The 23,537-nt window shown below is 37.1% G+C and overlaps 2 protein-coding genes across 2 annotated transcripts in view; both read right to left on the bottom strand.

The window, feature by feature from the left end:
• LOC150098488 (thioredoxin domain-containing protein 17-like) overlaps positions 1–4,943 on the bottom strand; it is a 48,343-nt gene extending 43,400 nt beyond the window's left edge. Inside the window, exon 1 of the mRNA XM_090405654.1 lies at positions 4,696–4,943. Coding sequence (XP_090261780.1) covers positions 4,696–4,840 — 145 coding nt within the window. The 5' untranslated portion in view covers positions 4,841–4,943. The remainder of the gene's footprint in view (positions 1–4,695) is intronic.
• A 16,778-nt stretch (positions 4,944–21,721) lies between these two features.
• LOC150098487 (zinc finger MYM-type protein 5-like) lies at positions 21,722–22,369 on the bottom strand. Its single transcript, XM_090405239.1, has one exon. It carries the CDS (start codon positions 22,367–22,369, stop codon positions 21,722–21,724), a length of 648 nt encoding a protein of 215 aa, XP_090261365.1.
• Positions 22,370–23,537: the final 1,168 nt, after the last annotated feature.

Here is a 23,537-nt window from a genome sequence, read left to right as displayed (position 1 = left end):
GAACAGCTCAGGAGACAGCTTGCAGGTGTAGCATGGAATGAGGAGTTAGCTGGAAAAGAGATTAATGCAGCCTGGGGTATTTTCAAGAATTATCTACTAGATGCAATGTCTAAATGAAGTCCAGGGGTAAGAAGGTTAAATAAGGTAGGTGTGAAATGGATGAATAAAGAGATTAAGCATGCAATACAGAGAAAAAGGGCATTATGGAGGCAGCATAAGAGAAATGGAAATAACCAATTCCATGAGGATTATAAAGACCAGGCAAGGTGGGTGACTTGTTTGGTGAGGATAGCTAAAGTGAGATATGAACAGCAGTTAGCTAATGAAGCCAAAAAGAATCTTAAGTAATTCTTTCGATATGTAGCCAGCAAAAGAAAGAATGATTATGGAAGGATGACATTGATTGGAGAAAATGGTATAAAGATGTGAGCAGTTCATAAAGTTCTTTCAATCTTGTGAATGTGACTTCATGGAGAGATTTAGAGCAGCTGATGATGGGGAGGAGAGACTAACTGTAAGTGAGCAAGAGGTGTATAGGGAGTTGAGCAAACAAGATGTTAATAAGGCTGTGGGACTTGATAATATATCACCACATATTCTGAAGGAATGTACCAGGGAGTTGACATATTTTTTTAATAGGAGTGGAATAAGTAATTCTTTCGATATGTAGCCAGCAAAAGAAAGAATGATTATGGAAGGATGACATTGATTGGAGAAAATGGTATAAAGATGTGAGCAGTTCATAAAGTTCTTTCAATCTTGTGAATGTGACTTCATGGAGAGATTTAGAGCAGCTGATGATGGGGAGGAGAGACTAACTGTAAGTGAGCAAGAGGTGTATAGGGAGTTGAGCAAACAAGATGTTAATAAGGCTGTGGGACTTGATAATATATCACCACATATTCTGAAGGAATGTACCAGGGAGTTGACATATTTTTTTAATAGGAGTGGAAGGAGGGCAAGATTGTGCCACTTCCTAAAGGAGGTCATAGAACTCAAGCATCAAACTATAGGCCTATCTGTGTGTTAAGTTGTTGGAGAAGCTTTTGAGAAATAGGATCCAGAATTTGGTTGATAACAATGGTATTATCTTTGATGGATAGAATGGATTTGCTAAAGGGAAGTCATGTTTTAGTAATCTACTTACCTATTACAATAAGGTGACTGCTTCTTTGGACAGAGGAGAGAAAGAGAGAGAGATACACAGTAATATATTTAGATTTCGCACAAAGGCTTTTGATAGATTATCGCATGATAAGTTGATAGCCAAACTAGAGTGGATGGGGTTGGATATTAGATTAGTGCGTTGGATTGGAGACTGGCTATCTGATAGGTATCAACAAGTTGTGTATGAGGGAGCAATATCCAGGAAAAGGAAAGTTACTAGTGGTGTGCCTCAGGGGTCTGTTTTAGGGTCATTACTGTTTAACTTGTATATTAATAATATTGGTGAAGACTGGATGGAGATATTCAGTTGTATGCAGATGATGCAAAGTTGGGATGATGACCATGAAGAGTTGTATGTTACATGTTGCAGTATGCAAGGTTTTAAAATTTGGGAAACAAAGATGGGATGTAGAATTTATGCTTGGTGAGGATATATTGTCAGAGGTAGAGGAAATATGAGAACTAGGGGTGATAGTGGATAAGAATCTGAAAATTTAGGGGACACATAGCCAAAATTGTGAAGACAACACAAAGGTTTCTGGGAATGATGCGGAGGACACTGACTTGTAGAAGTAGGGAGATTCTTGTTCCATTGTATAAGGCTTTGATTAGGCCAACATGGACTATTGTGCCCAGACTTGGTTACCTGGTTTTCTTCTGAAAACCAGGTAAAAAGAAAACTGACTAAGGTAATTTCTAACCTCTGGAATGTCGAGTATGAGGAAAGATTGAGAAGATGTAATTTGTAGAGTCTGGTGGAGAGAAGGAAGAGGGAAGATATGATAGAGACCTACAAGTTGGTAAGGGGTTGTTATAAGATCAATGGTGGAAAAGTTCTACAGAGAATAGTGGGAGATCAGGGGAGAACCAGAGGTCATCCCTGGAAACTGTATAAAGAGGGTGTGAGTAGGGGAGTGAGAAGCAAGTTTTTTTTCATGCAGAGTTATGAATGATTGGAATGCCTTGCCTGAGTGTGTGGTGTCTGCAGAGAATTTGAGTGTGTTTAAAGCATGGTATGATGAGCTGTGTGTATGATAAAAGGATCTCCCAGATGAGTCTTTGACTCCATGGGGGTCTTGGGCAGTAATAATAATAATAATAATAATATTGTCACTAACAGGTCACTCAATTAAGGATTTGCTGTGGTTGATATAGGAGCAGATCCTTTGAACACAGACTGTTGAGCAAGCGGAACATGTACTTCTCACCATAAATCTTTTTATGTTAACAATAATAATCAGCATAATTTTTAAAAACTATTCTAACTGGTTATGCATCAGCTACATATTTTGTTAATTTAAATATCCAGAATTGCACTTGATACTGAACTCTACAAAATTAATTTCAAATAGAGAACTAGATATCACACAGTAAGCAAGATATTTATCAAAAACACGCATTTCTGAACCTTTATAACTCATAGAAGAAACACATATACTATGCTGATATCTTATCTCAGCAATTTAAGAATCTGCGATTCCAGAATTATAAAATAACGGGGGGTATTATCTAACCAATTGTTGCGATTCGCATTCCGAACACAACAAGAACTAGTTTGTACATTTCTCTGTGTAATTTCTTTCTATTTTAAAAAAACAGAATGCATACATACATTCTAATTTATAAATTAGAAATAATATTTGTGGCATAAGTTGGAATTGAATTCTGAACATTTATATATAATAGTGCAAATCTTACCCAGTTACTAAATGTGGAGTTTATGATTGTGACAAAAACATTGTCATACCTGTCTTTGTCATCAAACAACTTATATTTTTGAGAGAGAGAGAGAAAGTGACTAAAGAAAATAGACTGCCTTTGTTTTTACACTAGAAAATTCCACTAAAATTCTTTTGAACCTTGCTACTGCTACACATACAAGACACTGAATTAGTAACCTTTATGCACATGTATGTAAATGTGACTTATAAAATGTATATGCAAAATACTTGGTCAGTACACCACCACATGTTCTAGGCAACTATTTAAGAATGCGCTGGTCAGTAATATTGATCAGAATGGTAAAAACAAAAGATCATTCGAAGTTTAATAAAGGATTTATTGTGGGTGCTCATCTGTCTATAGCCATAACTTTGAAAACAGCAGAGCTGACTGGTTTCTCAAACGATGAGATATCCTGGGTGTTGAATCAGTGGAAAAATAACTCACGTTGCTTGCCAAAGAAGTGTAACTGTGGCCTAAGATAGTCTGTCAGGAACGAGATTGCAGTCATCTGAGAAGGCTTGTACAAACAAATAGAACTTCCTGTGTGCGGCAATTATTATTATTATTATTTGATACCTCCAGGGAGTCCAAGGACTCATCGAGAGAGGGCACCTGCTCTACAACTCTGTCTCCACTATTCAATCACCAATTGATTGCATCTACACCAATGCTATCTACTGCCAACCACACACTTCCATGCCCATGGTGAGATTCGAACCCGCAGCCTTTTGGCTGGAGAGCAGATACACTATCCACTCGGCCAACCAGGCTGACAAATTGACCGAAGCATTAAATGATGGCTGTTCCGGATCCATATCTCACTGAACTATGCACAGGAAATTGAATAGAATCAGTACCCGCAGTGACATTGCCTATATGGAAACCACTGATTTCTGCAAAGTTTCTAATTCAATGGCCAGTTATGTGTAATATTACGTTTTTGTTTCATTATTACTGATTACATCAAAAATGTTATATGTAATCTAAATAAGTTAAGCACGTTCATAGTGCAACTAGAAGAACAATGGAACATTGCACCCTTCAATTGGAAAGGACCTGAGTTTCATTCTTGTTGTGATAAGAGGAATCTTTATATGGGCTTTTTCAAATGAAGGCGAGTTAAATGATCTTATAAGGAGATAGGCAGGATTTTTTTCTCCTGGAACTCAGATTTCTCATCCTACATACAGGCAAATCCACCAAGAGAACACACAATTTACAGGCAAATATACTATCGGTGGTGGATGACAGATTGCACTGGAAGTTGATAGTAGTGGTATCACATAGTTGGAGGATTCAGTAAGGGTATATTGTAGTGGAGTAGTGTGCCCTCTCACCATGGACCCTTACATTCTTTGGAGTGTCACATAATAATAATAAGTAACTGAATCAATATCAAAAGTTTTTTTTATTATTATTACATGACACCTCTGTGGAGTCCCAGGACTATTACAGGAGTCTGCGCTACACTATGTATATATTTTCAAGTCAGTCTGTTTTACAGGAAAAAGAACCCAAGTTTGCTGCTTATGAGTGGATAATTCTGCCAGATGAATGGAGTTCCCATTCATTTCAATCACAGCCTTGGATGAAAGCAAGAGGTGCTTGAACATCTGACATTATACTCAAAATGTTCAATACGATAACATATTTTAGTTTTGTGGCAAACACCGATTAGCCAAAACTAAAATGAAAATATAGTGAACACAATATCCGTTTCGATACCTCCCCCCACCCCCTTAGGATAGCACTGCATTACTAACAAATTGTCCAAATCAGAAACCAGCTGGTTTGAAATCATACCTGCAACACAATCCGGGCACCAACTACTCCCATTTTCATCTTTAGAACCCGAAAACAGCAAGAAAACGGAAGAATTATTGGCGCTATATTGTTGAACAGCTCTTTTAACTGCGTCATATCCATTTACCTCTACTTTCGTTAACATTTTTAGATTTATAAATTATCAACAATTTCAATTCTAACAAAATTCTATCACATGTAACCGCTAAAAACTTTGATGCACTACAGGCGACCTCACACAAATCTCTATTCTGATGATAAAAATCATATGATATACTGTCAGATTTTCCTTAACTGTTCAGTTAGGAAAATTCTCACAGTAAGCTAAAATTATAAAGTACGGTATTCCGAAATGACTCGGCTAAATTTATTAGTACGAAGCCTATATTTGACATCATATATTATAAATAATTTTACATGAAAAAGCTATTGCAATACATAAAATTGCTAAAGCTGAAACAAGAAGGGATGAGGGCAATAGAGAAAATCTTTGAATTAACACGATCACTTTATCAACGTCTGAAGACTAGTGAAAAGAAATTGTCACTTGATAATGAAAAGTGGGGAAAAAGAATATGCATACATGGACTGGAGAGGATACACAATTTGGCTTACTGTCATTAAGGTTTTAGAAATATACGGGACACCACAACATGAGTCAAACGATATTCTCATTATAAAAATCCTTTAATACCTTTTATCATCTAAAGAAAATAGGGGAGGCCATCTAACTTTAAAAGACCGATAAGCAGCCAATCACCCAAAATATCAATGATGTTTAATAGGCTTCCAGAGAGTATGTCAGGCCACTGCCGCCATCTCGGGATATTTAACATCATATCGTTAAATCGTGTAAGTTTTTAAATTATATATTTAGTTTAATCCTTTATCCAAGTGTAAGCAAACAAACTTGGCGCCTGAAGTATCCTCAGGACTAGGACAACTCGTGGCAACGGTGGACTAAGCTCTCATCACTTGTCTTATTATCTCCCATAATAAAAAGCACTTCTCCTTGGGCCATGTATAATACTAGGCATTATAGGAAGGGTCACTACCCAGACCGGCTTCGAACTTTATTTAAGTCTCTTCAGCGGGAGCCTGACCCAGAGGTGATACCAAGGTTGAAGCAATGCAGAACTCATATTTCCATATGCCAGTTGCCAAAAGGTGTCACACCTTATTATTAAATTACTCTGGATTAGTGAAAGATGTTGAAAGTTATTTTCACTTGGTTAGATTATAAATTATATATTTAGTTTAATCCTTTATCCAAGTGTAAGCAAACAAAGTTTGCACCTGAAGTATCTTCAGGGCTAGGGCAACTGGTGGCAAAGGTGAACAAAGTTCTCATTACTTTCCTTAGTATCCTTTTTGGCAACTGACATATGGAAATGTGAGTTCTGCATTGCTTCAACTTTTGTATCACCTCTGGATCTGGCTCCCACTGAAGATTTTTTTACCTCAATAAAGGTCGAAACAGGTCTGGGTAGTGTCCGTCCCATAATGCATAGCATCATACATGCCCGCAAAGAGATGTGCTTTGCATTATGGGATACTAAGGAAAGTGAACAGACCTTAGTCCACCTTTGCCACGAGTTGCCCTAGTCCTGAAAATACTTCAGGCGCAAACTTGGTTTGTTTACACTTGGATAATGGATAAAACTAAATATATAATTTATAGTCTAACCAAGTAGGGAAAAAAAACTTCCAGTAGCTTTCTCTAAATCTAGAGTAATTTAATAATAAGGTGAGACACCTTTTGGCAACTTGTATAGGTAAAAATGACTTCCCCATTACTTCCACCTTAGTAACACCACCTCTGGGTCTGGGTCTGACAAGACCTCAATAAAGATCGAAACCGGTCTGGGTAGTAACCCTTCCCATAATGCATAGCATTATACATGTCCGCAAGGAGATAGATACCCTTTGCATTATGGGATACTAAGAAAATTTATGAGAATTTAGTCCACCTTTGCCACGAGTTGCCCGAATCCTGAAGATACTTCAGGCACAAACTTTATTTGCTTACACTTGGATAAAAGATTAAACTAAATATATAATTTATAGTATAAACAATTGGAAATAAACTTCCAAAGTGTGATTTTTTTATCATCGATTTTTCTTGATTTGAAATTAAAAACTTGAATTACAGGAAATTGAAAACTAATTACTCATGTCAAAAATTACCAGCTCGAGAACTAGCTGCAAAAATACCAAGTAAAAGTTCTTCTAAAAGTCGACTGGAGTCGAAGTTATAAAGGACATTTTCTGGCAGACTAGCGCAACAGTAGCTAACATTTCTGCAGGCTACACAGACACCCCCATTCATTAGATCAAATCAAATCCGCTAATATCTTTCATTACCTTTTAGGTAGTAAGAGAGACCTTTTAACCCTATCTAGCTTCTGGAAACGGAGTGGGCAGTTCTATCTCCACCGCTAGCCAATCAGAAATAGCTGGCCCATGAGTATCACTAATTATAGGTGCAAACCGATGAAGAGACGGGCAAACAAGTGCTACCATCTCCTGGTATCGAACCATAACAAGAAATGTTACTGTTTGATATAATGTGGTTTCTACGGTCGATTTTCTTGAGTTTACGGAAGAAAAAAACCAGCTTATCAGTACCAGACATCGAGTAATTCGTGAAGCCATCAAAGAAAGGCTTAGAAAAAGTTCCTCCAGTCGTCGACTAACCTTCAACTTAAGTCTATCTTCGGATAGTTTAGCGCTCAAATGATCAGGATGGAGAGGAGGAGGAGGAGAATGAGATATCACAAGAAGAACTCATTACGGCTCTGTCACCAAAATCCCACTTTCAAAACAACTCACAGGAGAGAGCATTCTAACAAAAGACGAAGACCTACAGAGGACCAGATGGATGAAGACTCCCAACACCAGATGTCCCGAGGAACACTCAAAAGGTTCCACCTGTTATACTAAGGGACAAGGACAAATGGACCACTGTCACATCAGCCCTTAGAGAACATAAAATCTCATATTCCTGGGCTAAAAATGAAGATGGAGTCAAACTCCAGCCAGCCTCGGTCACTGACTACAGACAATTGACAAAACTAATGGATAACAAAAGTCTTTCTTATCACACTTTTGCTTTACCCAGTGAAAAGATTCTCAAAGTAGTACTTCGCGGGGTAACCAAGGTGTCACCTCTGAAGAAATCACTGCTGACCTTATGAGTTGGGGCCTAACACCAGTAAAAGTGAGCAGGATGCTCAGGTCAAATAAACGGCCAATGCCACTGGTGCTCGTAGAAATTGACAAGGCACAGAAAAAGATATAATATGAACTGACTGCTATCTGTGGCCTCAGAATTTCTACTGAGCCACTAAGGAAAAAATCATCAGCTGGGCAGCGCCATAGGAGCCAAAGGTTTGGCTATGCCCAAAAACTTTGCAAGGCAAATTACAGTTGTTTGAAATGCATCGAGGGCCACCAGACCGTCATGTGTCAAAAACCAAGATCCGCACCAGCTAAATGCGCCAACTGTGGAGGACCTCACCCTGCCTACTACAAGGGATGCATTACCCACCCAAAGAACCGAGGGTCAGCAAAATCTACCCTTCCAACACATTTCAGGGATGCTCAAGGCAGCCATGCAGGTCGCACCCTGGTCCAAATAATCTCCAACTCGACAACTCAGGAAAGAAAACAAACTGCAGCAATGCCGAAAACTTATGCAGAGGCAGAAAGAGCTATGGCTGTTCCATCCCATGAGCAAATAAGCTCAAATCTAACATCAGTATTAACTGCCTCACTAGCTACCACGTTACAAGAATTCAACATGACAAATCCTTCGCCATCCTCCACAAAAATCTTTCTACAAGGTACCCACTCAATGTTGAAAGCCCTCAATAATGAATAAAAGAAAACTCCATCCAAACTCTCTCATGATCACTGCATGGAACGCAAATGGACTGAGTAAGAAAATTCTAGAATCGCAAGAGTTCACTCACAGACACAATCCTGACATAATATTGGTAAATGAAACACATCTCAGGCCCGCTAATAATCCCAAGTTACGGAACTATATTATGTACAAAACAGACAGACTCACCAGCAGGGGAGGTGGTACAGCCATATACATTAAAAACTACCTAAGTCACAATGTTCTGACCAATCCACAAACCAAGAACCTAGAGATAACTGGCATTGAAGTTCATACCAACAATGCTGGCAGTATCAAAATCTATGCTGTATACAATCCACCCAATCATTCCATTACTGGTATCTGACTTGACACTATTCTCGGCTTCATAGACTCCATCATCATGGCTGGTGACTTTAATGTCAAACAAATAGCCTGGTATAGCTCCACAATCAACGACAAAGGTCGAACTGTAAACCATTACTCAATACAAAATTCTATTATTGTAGCCGTACCCGCAGAGCCCACACCCATCATAGCTCAGTTGGAACCTCAGATGTACTTAACATAGTCATCCTCAAAAATATCAGATATCAATATCAGCTGGAAACATTAAATGAGGGTAGCCTGTGTAGCTCAGTGGATGTGGCGTTTGCACACCACCGCGTTAGGCCGCACGAAGGAAGTCTTGGTTTCGAGTCTAGTCGGCGACTAGAGGAAATTTTTCTAAGCCTTTTTTCGACCGGTTCCCGAGTTAGTCGATCTCTGGCACGGGCAAGCAGGTTTTTCCTCCCGGAAACTCGGGTTTTTCGTCCTGTAAACTCAAGAAAATCGACCGTAGAACCCACATTATTTCAGACATTAAATATATTGTGTTAGGGTTAGAGACCACGAGATGGCGGCACATTTGAGCCGTCTCTCTTCACTGCGTACCGCTTAATTAGTGATAGCCTTGGGCCATCTGTCTCTGATTGGGTACCAGTGGAGATTGAACTGCCCACTCAGTCTCCAAAAGTTAGATAGGGCTAAATGGCCTCGCCTACTCCCGTATATACGGGAATAAAAAGGCGTTAGCTGGTTTTTTTTTTTTTACAACATTAAATGAACGTTTTTCTGACCACAACCCCATTCTGCTTAAACTCGGTACACAAGAGTAATTCTCCCCTCCCCATTCTTTCATATCTTGGGACAAGCTCTGCATAACTCTCCCTGATCACATTGGCCCAGTCCCTCTATAGGGACTGGGCCAATGTGGTAAAGAGAAGAATGACTTTGCTGTAAGCAACCTAACCAGTCAAATCAAAAAAGCAATAAAGTCAGTTACCCAAACTACAGTCTTTCACTCTAGTGGTCGGATCTCCGAGGAAATCATGGATTTAATCAGACTGAAAAACGAAACCAGAAAGATGTACCATAACACAAGAGCCTCAAAAGATAAAACAAATCTAAATAAACTAAACAGACAAGTCTGTGAAGCTTCCCAAAAACATCGAACCACGACTGGGAATTCAAGCTAACAAAACTAATCCCAGGGGATAACTCCATTTGGAAGTTTCTGAGAACCCTCCGCAGTAAAAGGCAACTTTTACCTCCAAATCAGACCAAGAATGGAATAGCCCATACTGACAAGGAAAAGGCAGAGGCACTGGTAGACAGCTTGGAAACTCAATGCAACTCCTCTTATGAACATTTGTACATCAATCTCATCTAGAATATTCATTCCCGAGTTAAGCAGGCCATAACACAAAAAAGGATTACCCAGAACCTGTCACTCCCACTTGTCCAGCAGAAGTTATAAATATCATAACCCATATGAACAACAATAAGGCCCCAGTTCTAGAAGGAATCACAAAAAAAAATAATCAACTACTCCCCAGAAAAGCCATTGTACATCTGGTGAACATAATCAATGCCATCCTCAGACTCAAGTATTTTCCTTTAACATGGAAGATAGCGGACATCACGCCAATCAAAAGATTGGAAAGAACACCCAGCTGCCCGAAAGCTACAGACCTATCAGCCTTCTGTCCAGCGTTGGTAAGATCGCAGAAAAAGTCATCCTTATAAGGCTTCAATCTGAAACGGATAAACTAGGTATAATCCCAAATGATCAGTTTGGATTCAGGAAAAACCACACCACCGTTCAAGAGATCCACAGGCTGATCGAATTCATCTACGAAAGCTTCAACTGGCTCAACACAGCTGCGGTCTTTATAGATGCTGCGAAGGCTTTTGATAAGGTGTGGCAGGTTAAAATCTACTAATCTGGTTAAAATAATTCACTCATACCTCAAAGACAGATTCATGCAAGTCAAAATAAATGAAACTGTGTCAAACAGACGCAAGGTCCTGGCAGGTGTGCCACGGGGCTCACTCCTGGTCCCCCTGCTATTCTTTATCTACATAGCTGATATCCCTCAAACTCCAAACTCAACAATCACTGCATTATATGCAGATGATACTGCATTATTATTAGCAAGATCTCTCAGCCCCAAACTAGCCATCAAAAGACTCCTAAACAGTATTCACACACTAGAGAAATGGTTGATGGACTGGAGGATCCAAGCAAACCCACAGAAGAGTTCAGCCATACTGTTCACTAGAAAGAAGCCTTAGATCAAGGAAAATATATATCTACAGGAGTTAAGATCCCATGGCAAAACGCAGTCAAATATCATAACGTAATGCTCGACAAAAAACTACAATTCACCAGTCATATAAGCCCGAAGACATCCAAAGTAATTGCGCATCTCTACCCCATGATCAACAGAAAAAATAAACTGGTCACTCAGAACAAATTACTCATATACACAGGATGGTAAAACGCCCAGTCATCACTAACGCATCTCCTGCATGGAGCCATACCTCGAATACAAATATCCGGAAGCTGCAGAGAATACAGAACAAATGCCTGAGATTGAGTGTAGATGCCCCGTGGTTTATCAGAAACTCCCAGATTCACAGAGAAGTCAGCAGTCCCTACATCACATCCCTTCTCCATGACCTAGCAATAAAGTTCTTCATCAAGACTCAAATCATCCGAACTCGGTGATCAAGCAAGCTTCAGGCTATAATGAAACAGAATTCTATTAATACAAAAGACCAAATTCAATTCTATGCTCAGCTGAACACAACTAATTTCACTGCCCTTTCGGGGAGAGCTTAAAGCTCAATAATTCTCCACTCAAAGAACTTTCCTTCTCAGACAAAGGGGAATATGAAAATCATTTATGCTTAACCCATCAAGCCAGTATCGTCTGCGTTTTGTGTATAAGGGAATAAAAGGCGTTAGCTGATTGATTTATTTTTTTACATTTTCTTATGAATTTGAATGGTACAATTAAAGTGGATAAATATTTATTTGAAGGTAAACATTTTATTTTTCTTTACATTTTTTTTATGGTCGACATTGATGTCGTATATTGTTTTCAAGAAATATGGTAACCCTATTTTCAGACACTTGTTAAGTTTAAAGTCTTAATTTCAGTTTAATTATGAATGCGAAAAATAATTTCTATTGCAAATTACTAAGTCGTAGTGCCATCTGTCACAGTGCACTGTGAAATTAACAGAAGAAAATAGCAGTGACTTTACTTCCAATCCTTGTTTGTCTCATTTCCGTTTAGTCAATACTTACTAATGCAAAAGAAAAATACGGGAGTCTAAGTATAATCTTTGGAAGTTTTAACAGAGGGATTAAGTTGGTAATTACAGTACCAGTCCTAATATACAGTTGAAATAATAATAAATAATTATTTATTGGTTTTGGTAAAGAGAAAACCAATCAATTATTGTCAGAGATACATGACAAAAACAGTTTGTAGCTGGAATGAGTTACCTGAAAAGTTAATAAACAGAATTCTTGGTTAATTAAATAAAATCACCAACTGAAATGAGACATTGGATCCCTTTTTCTTTGAACAAATGTGAAGATATAGTATGCACCAAATGGGATTGAGTGTCAAAACTTTGAAAAGGTGATGGGGTTCATCTATTGCTTGCCATGATCGACAGTGGCAGTTGAAACCGTTTCTCTCTGATGGGCAATGTTTGGTCTGCTGATAGAAAAAAACAGACTTTTTAACTGAAAACACTAATCATCTCCTTCAAATAAGTGAATTCAATTGAGAATTTCTCAGAGTTCTGTGAACTGATAAAAATGACACACTTTTTTTAAAGAATGTTCATTCGTCTGAAAAATGTAAACGGTACAATTAAAGTGAATAAATATTATTTGAAGGTAAACATTTAATTTTTCTTGACAATTTTTTTTTATGGTCGACATTGATGTCATATATTTCTTTCAAGAAAAGTGATAACTTACTTTCAGTTTCATTTGTTAAGTTAAGGTTGTTAAGTTGGCCACTTTATGATGAATCGTACTGATTAAACTGTTGCAAAAATGTTCAGGTATTTGCCCTCGTGTCAGAATATTAATTCTGACAAATTAACCCATTATTAGAATTACGTTTACAATATCAACCTAGCAATAGTCTGTTAATACAGAGTAAAAGATTATTGGAAACATAAAGATTTCTGTTTATTTATGCATGGGAAAAATATTCACGTGTGCAAATTACCAAGTAGTAGTGCCTATCTATTCGCACAACAGTGTGAAATTAACAGAATAGGATAACGGGGCCTTTCTAATACGAAAACGCTAACACAGAGTCCAATCTCCCTTGTTTGTCTCATTTCCTTTAGTCATAACTTAGTAATGCAAAGATAAATATGGCAGTTCTAAAGTATAATCTTTGGAAGTTGTAACAGAGGAACTAAGTTGAAAACTATAGTACCAGACCTAATATTTAGTTGAAATAATAATAAATAATTATTTATTTGTGGGGAAAAAATACGTAGCATAATAAGAATGAAGAAAATAGAAAACTATTTAAATATACATTTTTTAAATAAAAACGTCTATTTTTTAAGTCACAGTGAATTCACACAATTTTTTTTTTTTTTTTTGCTCAAGTATTCTGGTAATAAAGTTAACATTTAATTAGAAAAACAGTAACGAAGTTTTTAAAATCTTAATTCCCATGGATACACAAATGAATAAAATTTTCCCAGATGACATCACTAGAGAACGTTGCTTTGAGGTCACATCCATAACTGTGGGAAAATATAGCTATCAGCCACAGTGCGAATGTTACAATACGAAGGAAATGGACAGAAATCTATAAGAAACAAGAATCGGGTGCATTTTCAGTTTATTTACCGCAATTAGTTCTTTCAGGCGGCAGATCGTCTGGTGTGTGTGTGTGTGTGTGTGTGTGCGTGCGTGCGTGTGTGCGTGCGTGCGTGTGTGTGTGTGCGTGCGTGCGTGCGTGCGTGTGTGTGTGTGTGTGTTGTGCTGCACTGTTTCGTGTGTCCCGTAAAGAAAAAAAAAATGAGCGAACCCAAAACCCTTTGAAGTTTTTCTTTTTTCAGGAAGATAGCAAAAGCGACAAATCTTGTGAAATATTTTTAGGTAATGACATGCTTGAATATTTCATTGTGAATACACTTGTAAATAATTTTTCAGTCAAATAAGTGTGTTTGTAAACTTAAATGAACAAATTCTGGTGACACTGATGTGTTCACCATATTTAAGTAAGAATATTTATGCTGCTTGGAATTTGTAATAAAGTTAACATTTAATTAGAAAAGTAATGAACTTTTTAAGATCCTAAATATGACATAGAAGCAGTAAAACTGAGATTCCAGTAAATAATTATTTTAGAAAACGTGAACATGAAAGAAAAAAAAAAGTGTCTGTGTGTTTGAAAGTCTGCATGGTTAGTCGAGTGGCTATGAACCTCACAACCATATTCCTGTGAAAGGAGTGTCCTGCGTTCGATTCCCGTCGCTGACATGAGGAGCTTAAGAATATTTCTAAGAAATAGCCAAGTTAGCCAGACTTGGGCATAGATGTCAGGATTTTTCTCTCCAGTTTATCTGGAGTTTCTGGTCCTGCAAGCAGGAAAACCTGCCCCATGAAAACATACCTCTACAGACATAGGATACCCAGTGGTGTAGTAGATTCAGGATGCACCAGGTCAACGCCCTAGTACTTTTTTAAAACTATCAAAATTTTTAATTCATTAAAATAAATTATAAGAATTATAATAATGAGACTTATAATTCATTTCCAGCATTCGGACAAAAAATAGCAGCTTGCCGCTCTTGTCATTTTCGTTTCAGAAAACAATGCAATCTCTCTGCCATATGGCCATTCCAATAATAATAATAATAATAATAATAATAATAATAATAATAATAATAATAATAATAATAATAATAATAATAATAATAATAATAAAATAATAATAATAATAAAATAATAATAATAATGCCACAGTTCGTGCTCTGGATTTTTGTTTCCAAGGTTTATTTCTTTTAGGAATATACCCCTGAGGATACCTCCAGGAATAAGGAATAACCAATCTATTCCATAGGATTTCGGTTCCAAATGCCTACATGGCGAAAAGTGTGGGTCTATGCATGAGAGTAAATTAGGTGTTTTTGAGGGGGGGTACCACTGATATCCAGTGATTAATTATTTTTGAAAATGTCTAACTACTACCTATCGTCAAGAAAAACGTGAAAGAAAAAAAGTGTGTGTGTGTGTGCATGTTTGGGGGTGGGGGGGACATCACTGATATCCAGTAGTTAATTATTTTAGAAAACGTCTGCTGGTACTTATTGAGAAATATTTTCCCATAGTTCCACAATTGAGCCAAAGACCCCAACAATTGACCAAATATCCTCCCAGAATTCCAATCTCTAATCATTACCCATAATGCCACACATAAAGCTCATATCACGTTACTGACAAATACTGCCACATCCCAGAATTCCGCATTACTGAGAAATGCTGCCACATCCCAGAATTCCATGCTCTGACCATTATCCACAATTCCACACTCGAACCAAAGACACCATGTGCCATCACTTATAAAAATGTGTGTGTGTGTTCGGGGGGGGGGACACCACTGATATCCAGTAGTTAATTATTTTAGAAACTGTCTACTGCTATTTATGACAAGAAAAATGTGAAAGAAAAAAGTGTTTGTGTGTATTTGGGGGTGGGGAGACGCCACCAATATCCAGTAGTTAATTATTTTCGAATACTGTGTTTACTTCTATTTATTGAGAAATATTTTCCCATAGTTCCACACTCGAACCAATGACCCCAACACTTCACCAAATATCCTCCCAGAATTCCAATCTCAAATTATTACCTATAATGCCACACATGTACAAAAAGCACATATGACATCACTGACAAAAAACCACCACATCCAAAAATTCCAGGCTCTGACCATTACTCACAATTCCACACTCGAACCCAAGACAACGTGATGTCTCTAATCTAATTCTTATTTTCTCAACATCTCAATCTTGTCAGAATTCCATGCTTTAACCATTACCCAGGATTTCATCCTCTAATCATCACCCAGAATTCCACATTCTAACCAAAGACACAACGTGACGTCATTGACGGATGTGTTGTGTCATCCAGGGAAATTCCAAGGATTCCATTCTCTAACCATCACCCAGAATTCCATATGTGAACAATTACCCGGAATTCCATATGTGAACAATTACCCGGAATTCCATACTGGAACCAAAAGACACAGCACGATGTCACAGAGAGATGGATCCTTATCTTATCTCTAATCATCACCCACAATTACTTACGCAAAGAATTACCCAGAATTCCATACTCGAGCCAAAAGAATGACGTCACTTATCCTTATCTTATCTCTGAACATCACCCACAATTCCATACATGAACAATTGCCCAGAATCCCATATGCGAACCATTACCTAGAATTGCATAACCGATATGTGCACCAGAAAAATAAACCCCTTCATTGCCAATTTGCACACGCAAACCATTACCCAGAATTCCATACGTGAACCATTTCCCAGAATTCCATACACGAACAATTAACCAGAGTTCCATATGCAAACCAAAAGACACAACGTGACGTCACAGAGCGATGTATCCCCCAGGGAAATTCCAATGATTCCATACTCATGACGTCACTTATCTAATAACACAGTGACGTCATTGGCTGATAAGATCAGTGATAAGATCAAAAAATATGATTTTTTTTACTTCTGATAACTAGTGGCATCATAAAATAGAAACAGTATTGGGAAACGAAACAGCCAGACCATATAGATTGCCAGATCTCGATATTTAGTAAGTTTTTCCCAGTTCTTTGTTGTTAATGTTATTATCACTGAGTACTGCCGTATCAATAATCCAAATCTGTCAATGTTCGATAATTGTGATGTCAGGTCTATTGTGTTCCAGATGCAGATCGGGTTCTATTCTAAAGTCTTAGAAATTTTTTGCTGTTTCGTTTCCCAATACTGTTTCTATTTTATGATGCCACCAGTTATCAGAAGTAAGAAAGTCATATTTTTTGCATGCATTCCAATGAATTTTTTTGGACACTTGATCATGGCGATATTTAAAGTCAGTTTGAGCTATATTGCTGAAGGCACTGATTAGATGTTCTACAGTCTCATCTTTCTGATCGCATAATCTGCATTTGCTGTTATTACTGATGTTCAAAATTTTTGATTTCATTGCTTTAGTTTGTAATGCCTGTTCTTGAGCTGCTAGAATAAATCCTTCTGTTTCTTTTTTAATATAAGTCATTGACGCGTCTTGTTCACGTCAATATTGTCCTCAGTATCTCTAAGAAATTGGCCATGAAGGGGGGTTTATTTTTCCGGCGCACATATCTGTTATGCTGATAATGTGCGTTGGAAACATGTTTTTGGTGGACCTTTTTTTTTTAATCCGATTTGTTTCCTGTTGCTTTTAGAACCCTCTTTTGTAACTGCTTGAAGCATTTGCTCAGATCTGTTGACGATGTAACTATTTAAGCTAATTTCTTCTTCCACAGGCTGTCTAACTTGCTACAGACCCTATCCATCTATTCTCTTTGGTAGGTACAACCGGTCAACGTCACTTCGTGGATATAACGCATGATGCATAATCATTAATTTTCTAGTTTTGCGGCGCAATTTGTCCAGGTCTTCTTTTATTCAATCTATTATATTAGCTGTGTACCGGATCTCTCGTACAGCCCAAGATTGCATTGCTCTAATTGTGTTTAACCCATTTAGTTTTGTTTTTAGAATATTTCTAACTCTTTTGGTGTATTCTGTTGCTGCCTGTTGTTTAACTTTCGAGTGGAGAATATCACTTGCTTGTAATATTCCTAGGTATTTATAGTGTTTGTCAGCCTGAAATTGCTTTTATATATTTCTCTTGATCAAAATTAAAATTGCTAGTATCATTAATTTTTCCTCGTTTAATAGATAAAATTGCACATATATCTAAACCAAATTCCATTTTGATGTCCTCGCTGAAAATACGAATGGTGTTCAGTAAAGAGTCTACTTGCTGGCCGATTTTCCATATATCTTCAAGTCATCCATATACAACAGATGGGAAATTTTAATATTATATTTAGGAATTTCATATCCAAATTTTGCTTTCTTCAAAATCGTGGACAAAGGTATCAACGTAATGTTGAAGAGCAATGGTGACAAGGAATCACCTTGGAAAGACTGAAAGAATTTAAGCTGGTTCTGTCGAAATTTCATATTTTGTACATATTGGTTTATTCTTGCATCACATCTTTTAAATTTCTATAATTCTTTGTTTTAGTTCTTCGGTAACTTCACCAATTGTTTTGTTGGCCAAATTATATGTAGAAATCAGATTTTTTTGATGTTATTATATTTCAGCCATCCTTCTTTAAAACTCTTTAAGTTGCTCAGATCAGCTCGAAGTTTGTTGACTTTTCGTTCCAAACGGATTTTCTATGTCGCAGAATGTTTCATCCTCAGCGTTTGCTCTTGCATATGCCACCAAACTTCACTGTAATAAAATAGGCTGTGCTGTATAGGAGCTGATTTGTGCTTTGTATACTATTGGTTTTGATGGTTTTAATCACAGCATTTGCATCTAAGATGAGCTATTTTAGCTTAGATTTATGTAAAGCTTTTAATGTTGGTATTTATACAGTCACATATGGAGTTCATATGTTCCAATATCCTCGACTTCATTTTACAAACATTCGCAGGTAACTCGTCAACTTGATACTTTCTCAGTTGAATTCCAAAGTCTGATATAGCTACCTCCTAATGATTTGTTGTTACTGGAGTCGTTGATTTATTATGTAACTCTTGCGTAACTCAAGTACAGTAAATATTTTGTTACGGAAGATGAAATTTATTTGGTCCACAAGTGTTTGTTCTGTTATTGCAGATTCTGGGAATTTCTGTTTCCAAATTAAATGCATATGCTTTCTAAAACCTCGTTTTCCTGCTGTTGATCTTAAAATCATTTCATAAGTTCTCTCTTTTCTTCTACAATCCATTTTTTACGTTTGGTTTCTTCCAGTCGCTTTTTAGCTTCTTGCCCTCATTGCCCAGCAAGGAGAGAAGGGTCCTGTAGCCTACTTATTGCCTGATACCGAGTATTCCCAACATCTGATGCAGTCCTTAATTACTTGGGCGTCGACTGATCCGGCATGGATTTCTTTTTACTTTTCATCATTAAGATGGGGGAATGAAGCATTGTTAGGTTTCCTCAGTGGAGACTTGTCTGACAAGGGTGACCTTACTAGCAGGTATGCTACCGCTAGAATAGCTGTCAACATCGCTGAAGCACGCAAATCCCACCACCACGACAAGACCGTGTTCCTTCGTGGGGATTATTATTATTATTATTATTTCACAACATCTACATGGAGTTCAGAGACTCATTTTGGGAGACCCTAATTAACCATTATACGCACAAATCCTATCATATCTTTCCTTGAATTCATTCACTGTCAGGGATCTCACAACCAATTCTGACAATCCATTCCACTCACTTTCCGCTCTCCATGCAAAAAACACTACTTCCTCGTCCCCAAGTAATGCATGTGACCAAATGTGTGTGCAGCAGTCAAGATGTGGCCGAATCATCATGGCCTTATAAAGAGGGATAATAATTTCCTTATCTCTAAATGTTAGTGTGTTTTTCAACATCCAACTATTCCTTTCTCTTTTACCAACTTTTGCAATATGCCCTTTGAACTTCAACTGTTTGTCCACCATTATTCCCAACTCCCTTGCCTCACAATTTCCTACAATTCAATACTATCTATGTGAGACACTCTATCTAACCTTTTCAACCCAAAGTGCATAACCTTACATTTTGCAACATTAAATTGATAGTCATCAGGGCCGGCTCTAGAATTTTCTGCTCCATGCAATCCATTACTTGCCGCCCCAGCACCAACCTCAAATTAACTTTTGGAATTTTGAAAACCATTATGTTCAACATTATCTTCATGACCATTAATTTTAAATATAGTACCATTAATAATAATGCACAGATAAAGTGATTAAAATACTGCATATTCATAAAATAAACCATCGACTTCATCAATTGACAATTAAATGAAATGTAGTAATAATTTATTACTTACATATATGGAATGATCTTCACTTGTACAATGGTGAACTGTTGAGTTACACTTAACTACAGAATGTACAAATTATAGTTTTAGCACTATTTTCACATTATTTTAATTAGAATTTATATTGTTTTTAGTATCTACTGATTAAAAATACATTTTTCTTGCTTTCATATTTGCAAAATCATAAATTAGGTTCATAGTCTAATTTCTGACGATTTCACGTTCAATTGAAATCATGGCAAGACCTTCCAATCTAGTTTCGACCATTGTTGAGCATAAGTAAGTTTTAATAAGATTCAGTTTTGAGAAATTACGCTCACCACTTGCAACCGTCACAGGCAATGTCAGTAATATTCTTAAGGCGACAGCGACATTCGGTGCAAAGTTATTTTCAACAATAAAACGAAAAACTTCAATTGGTGGCATATTTTTGCGGGCAATTGAAGGCAAAGGAATTTGGACACTACTTTCAGTTCAATGTCTTTATTTTCTTCATGTGTTGAAACGGCTTCTAGGTGTTTACAATTGTCTAAGAGCTCATTTGTCGTCGCAGATTTTAATTTAGAGATGTTATATAAAAATGAAAAATGTGAACTGTGATATTCCAATTGCTCGAACCTTTCTTCAATAGAATTAGTTGCAACATCAATAATAAAAAAGAAAAACTCAAGTTTGAATTTGGGATCTAAAATAGGTTCATCTCTTGCTTCATAATCATGCTGTTTTTCTGCTGAGGCAATCTGGTACTTTCGAATGTTGGTTTCAAATCAGCATCCAGCTAATGTTGTAGCATCGACAAGAAAATTTTGAAATGATTTATCATTTCTGAGATTCCTAAGACTTTTGAGAACATTACCCAATGTTGTTATGGCGCTAGACAATTCCATCTTTATGCTTTGCAACAGTTTACTTGTAACATTAATTTCATTTAAAACATAGTGCCATATAAACAGACAACATAAAAATTTAAAGTCTCTAAGTTTTAGAGCAAGGGTTTCAGCTTCGTGTCTCTCCATTTTGTCTACTGAATTATTATCAGCAATTTCTATCAGTGCATAATAAACCTCCTCAATATAGTATCTTAAAGGACAAATAGCGTCAATTCCAGATTCCCAGCGAGTTGTACTTAAAGGCTTGGGCGTTAGGGTTGTAATATGTGTCTTAAGGATTCCCCAACGCAGCGTTGACGCTGAGAAAAACACATACAATTACTGAGCCGCTTCAAAAAATGAAATCCCTTCTCTTGATGACATTGTGGCATCATTGACCACCAAGTTGAGAGAATGAGAACAGCAAGGGATATAAAAAGCTCTTAGGTTCAAGTCCCTAATGCGTTGTTGAAATGCTTTCCTTTCATGTTCGATCCATTGTCATAACTCTGGCCACACATGTTTGCGATTGGAATATTCATGTCTAATAATTTTCTTATGACACATTCGGTTAACGTTGAGCCTAGTGGCTTCTACAGGAATGAAACCAAGAAAATGTTCATGAATGTTGATGTCAGTTGGATCCGTATTAACAAATCTTAAAATTAATGTTAATTGTTCAATGTAGTTTACATCGGGAGTACAGTCTGCAACTATGCTGTAATATTTAGCTTTCTCAACCATAGAAATTATTTGTTTTTTTATGGTTCCAGAGAGGAGAGCAATCAATTCATTTTGAATATTTTTCCCATGATAATGTTGGGCCGAACCACAAGCTGTAAAAAATTTCCATTATTAGGGTCATATAAATTATCAGATGTTCCACGAAATGGTAAGCATTGTTGACCCAAGAACTGAACAACAGCAATTAGGCGTTCTATTATGCTCCTCCAGTGCCGAATTTCTGAATTTAATAACTTTTGCTGCATTGAATCAATTGGCTGTTCTAATTTAAGCCTGGTCGATAATTCAATCCAGTTTTTATGGGACTCCAAATGGCTTTTGGATTTCTCGTGTTCATTAAGGTACACATACAAATGATCCCAATCATTATACCGATCAGTAGCGAATGACATTATATTACAGGAAAATAACTTACAGCAGAAACTAAATACAGAATCTTTTTCATTTGAATACACTAACCATGATCGATTAATATATTCTCCATTGATTAGTTCCCTGATGTAAAAATGTAATGAAAATTTCCTACCATTAGAGCTGCGCGGAAAAATGAAATCACTGTTTAGTTTCTCTGGCTGGTCCATTTTTACGATTTCCAGTCTTTCGGCATAGCTTAAAGAAGGATTCCATCTAGCTGAATCAGTGTACCTATCAAGTTCATCACTTAAATCTCTAGATTCGGAAATTGTCATATCAGTCTCGTTTTCTTGATTCCTTGCAATGTCCCAGTAAACATTGCAATTTCTTGCAATGTTTACTGGGATCCAAGTTAGAAGTACTTGCCATGAGCTCAGAATCATTGGTTTCGGTACATTTACTTATTTCCTCCTGCCCTACATCAGCTGATCCAGTTTTTAGATAGTTAAGTAAAGTCCTGCTATGTTTTTGAATATCACGTTCTTTTTCCAGTTTCCGTTTGCGATATTCTGCACCTGATAGTTTTTTTTCTTTTATCGGACATTGTAATCTATTTGAGAGCCTGTGTAGCTCAGTGGATGTGGCGTTTGCCAACCACGGCGCTTGGCCGCACGAAGGAAGACTTGGTTTCGAGTCTAGTCGGTGACTAGAGGAAATTTTTCTAAGCCTTTTTTCGACCGGTTCCCGAGTTAGTCGATCTCTGGCACGGTCAAGCAGGTTTTTCCTCCCGGAAACTCGGGTTTTTCGTCCTGTAAACTCAAGAAAATCGACCGTAGAACCCACATTATTTCAGACATTAAATATATTGTGTTAGGGTTAGGGACCACGAGATGGCGGCACATTTGAGCCGTCTCTCTTCTCTGAGTACCGCTTAATTAGTGATAGCCTTGGGCCATCTATCTCTGATTGGTACCAGTGGAGATTGAACTGCCCACTAAGTCTCCAAAAGTTAGATAGGGCTAAATGTCCTCGCCTACTCCCCGTATACGGGAATAAAAAGGCGTTAGCTGATTTTTTTTAATCTATTTGAATATTAAAATTGTTTTAAACCTTAACAATAAAATATTATTATTAGTATGGTATTATTTAGTAATTAATGGAGGTTAATACACTGTACTAACTACTAATTTACATAAAACTCAAAAAAAAAAAAATCTTATCACTGTAACACTGACACTGAGCAAAATCAACTTTCCTTAATACACGCTCAAAAACAAGTGAAACGTTCTGGAGATTACAATATCGACGGCCGTTACTCAAAGAGAAGGACTCTAGTGAAAATTTCAGTTACTTCGTATATGACTCGTATTCTAGTACACGTGTCTTGCCTTAGGTCAAGTTCCCGTGTTTAGTTCACAAGGTATGAATACCCAATACTAAGAATTAGCATGAATAATACAACTAAGAACTACAAGTTTTTACAAATATAGTACAGGTAATATT

Source organism: Typopeltis vanoorti, chromosome 15, assembly GCF_054136105.1.
Source record: "Typopeltis vanoorti isolate ZY-2024b chromosome 15, IOZ_Tvanoo_1.0, whole genome shotgun sequence".
Taxonomy (NCBI): Eukaryota; Metazoa; Arthropoda; class Arachnida; order Uropygi; family Thelyphonidae; genus Typopeltis; species Typopeltis vanoorti.
Note: the sequence above shows the minus strand (reverse complement) of the source record. Positions and strands in the feature narration are given on the sequence as shown.

What these genes read in the sequence shown, in the direction of transcription:
- LOC150098487 (XM_090405239.1), bottom strand. Translation starts at nt 22,369, where the DNA reads ATGACAATTTCCGAATCTAGAGATTTAAGTGATGAACTTGATAGGTAC.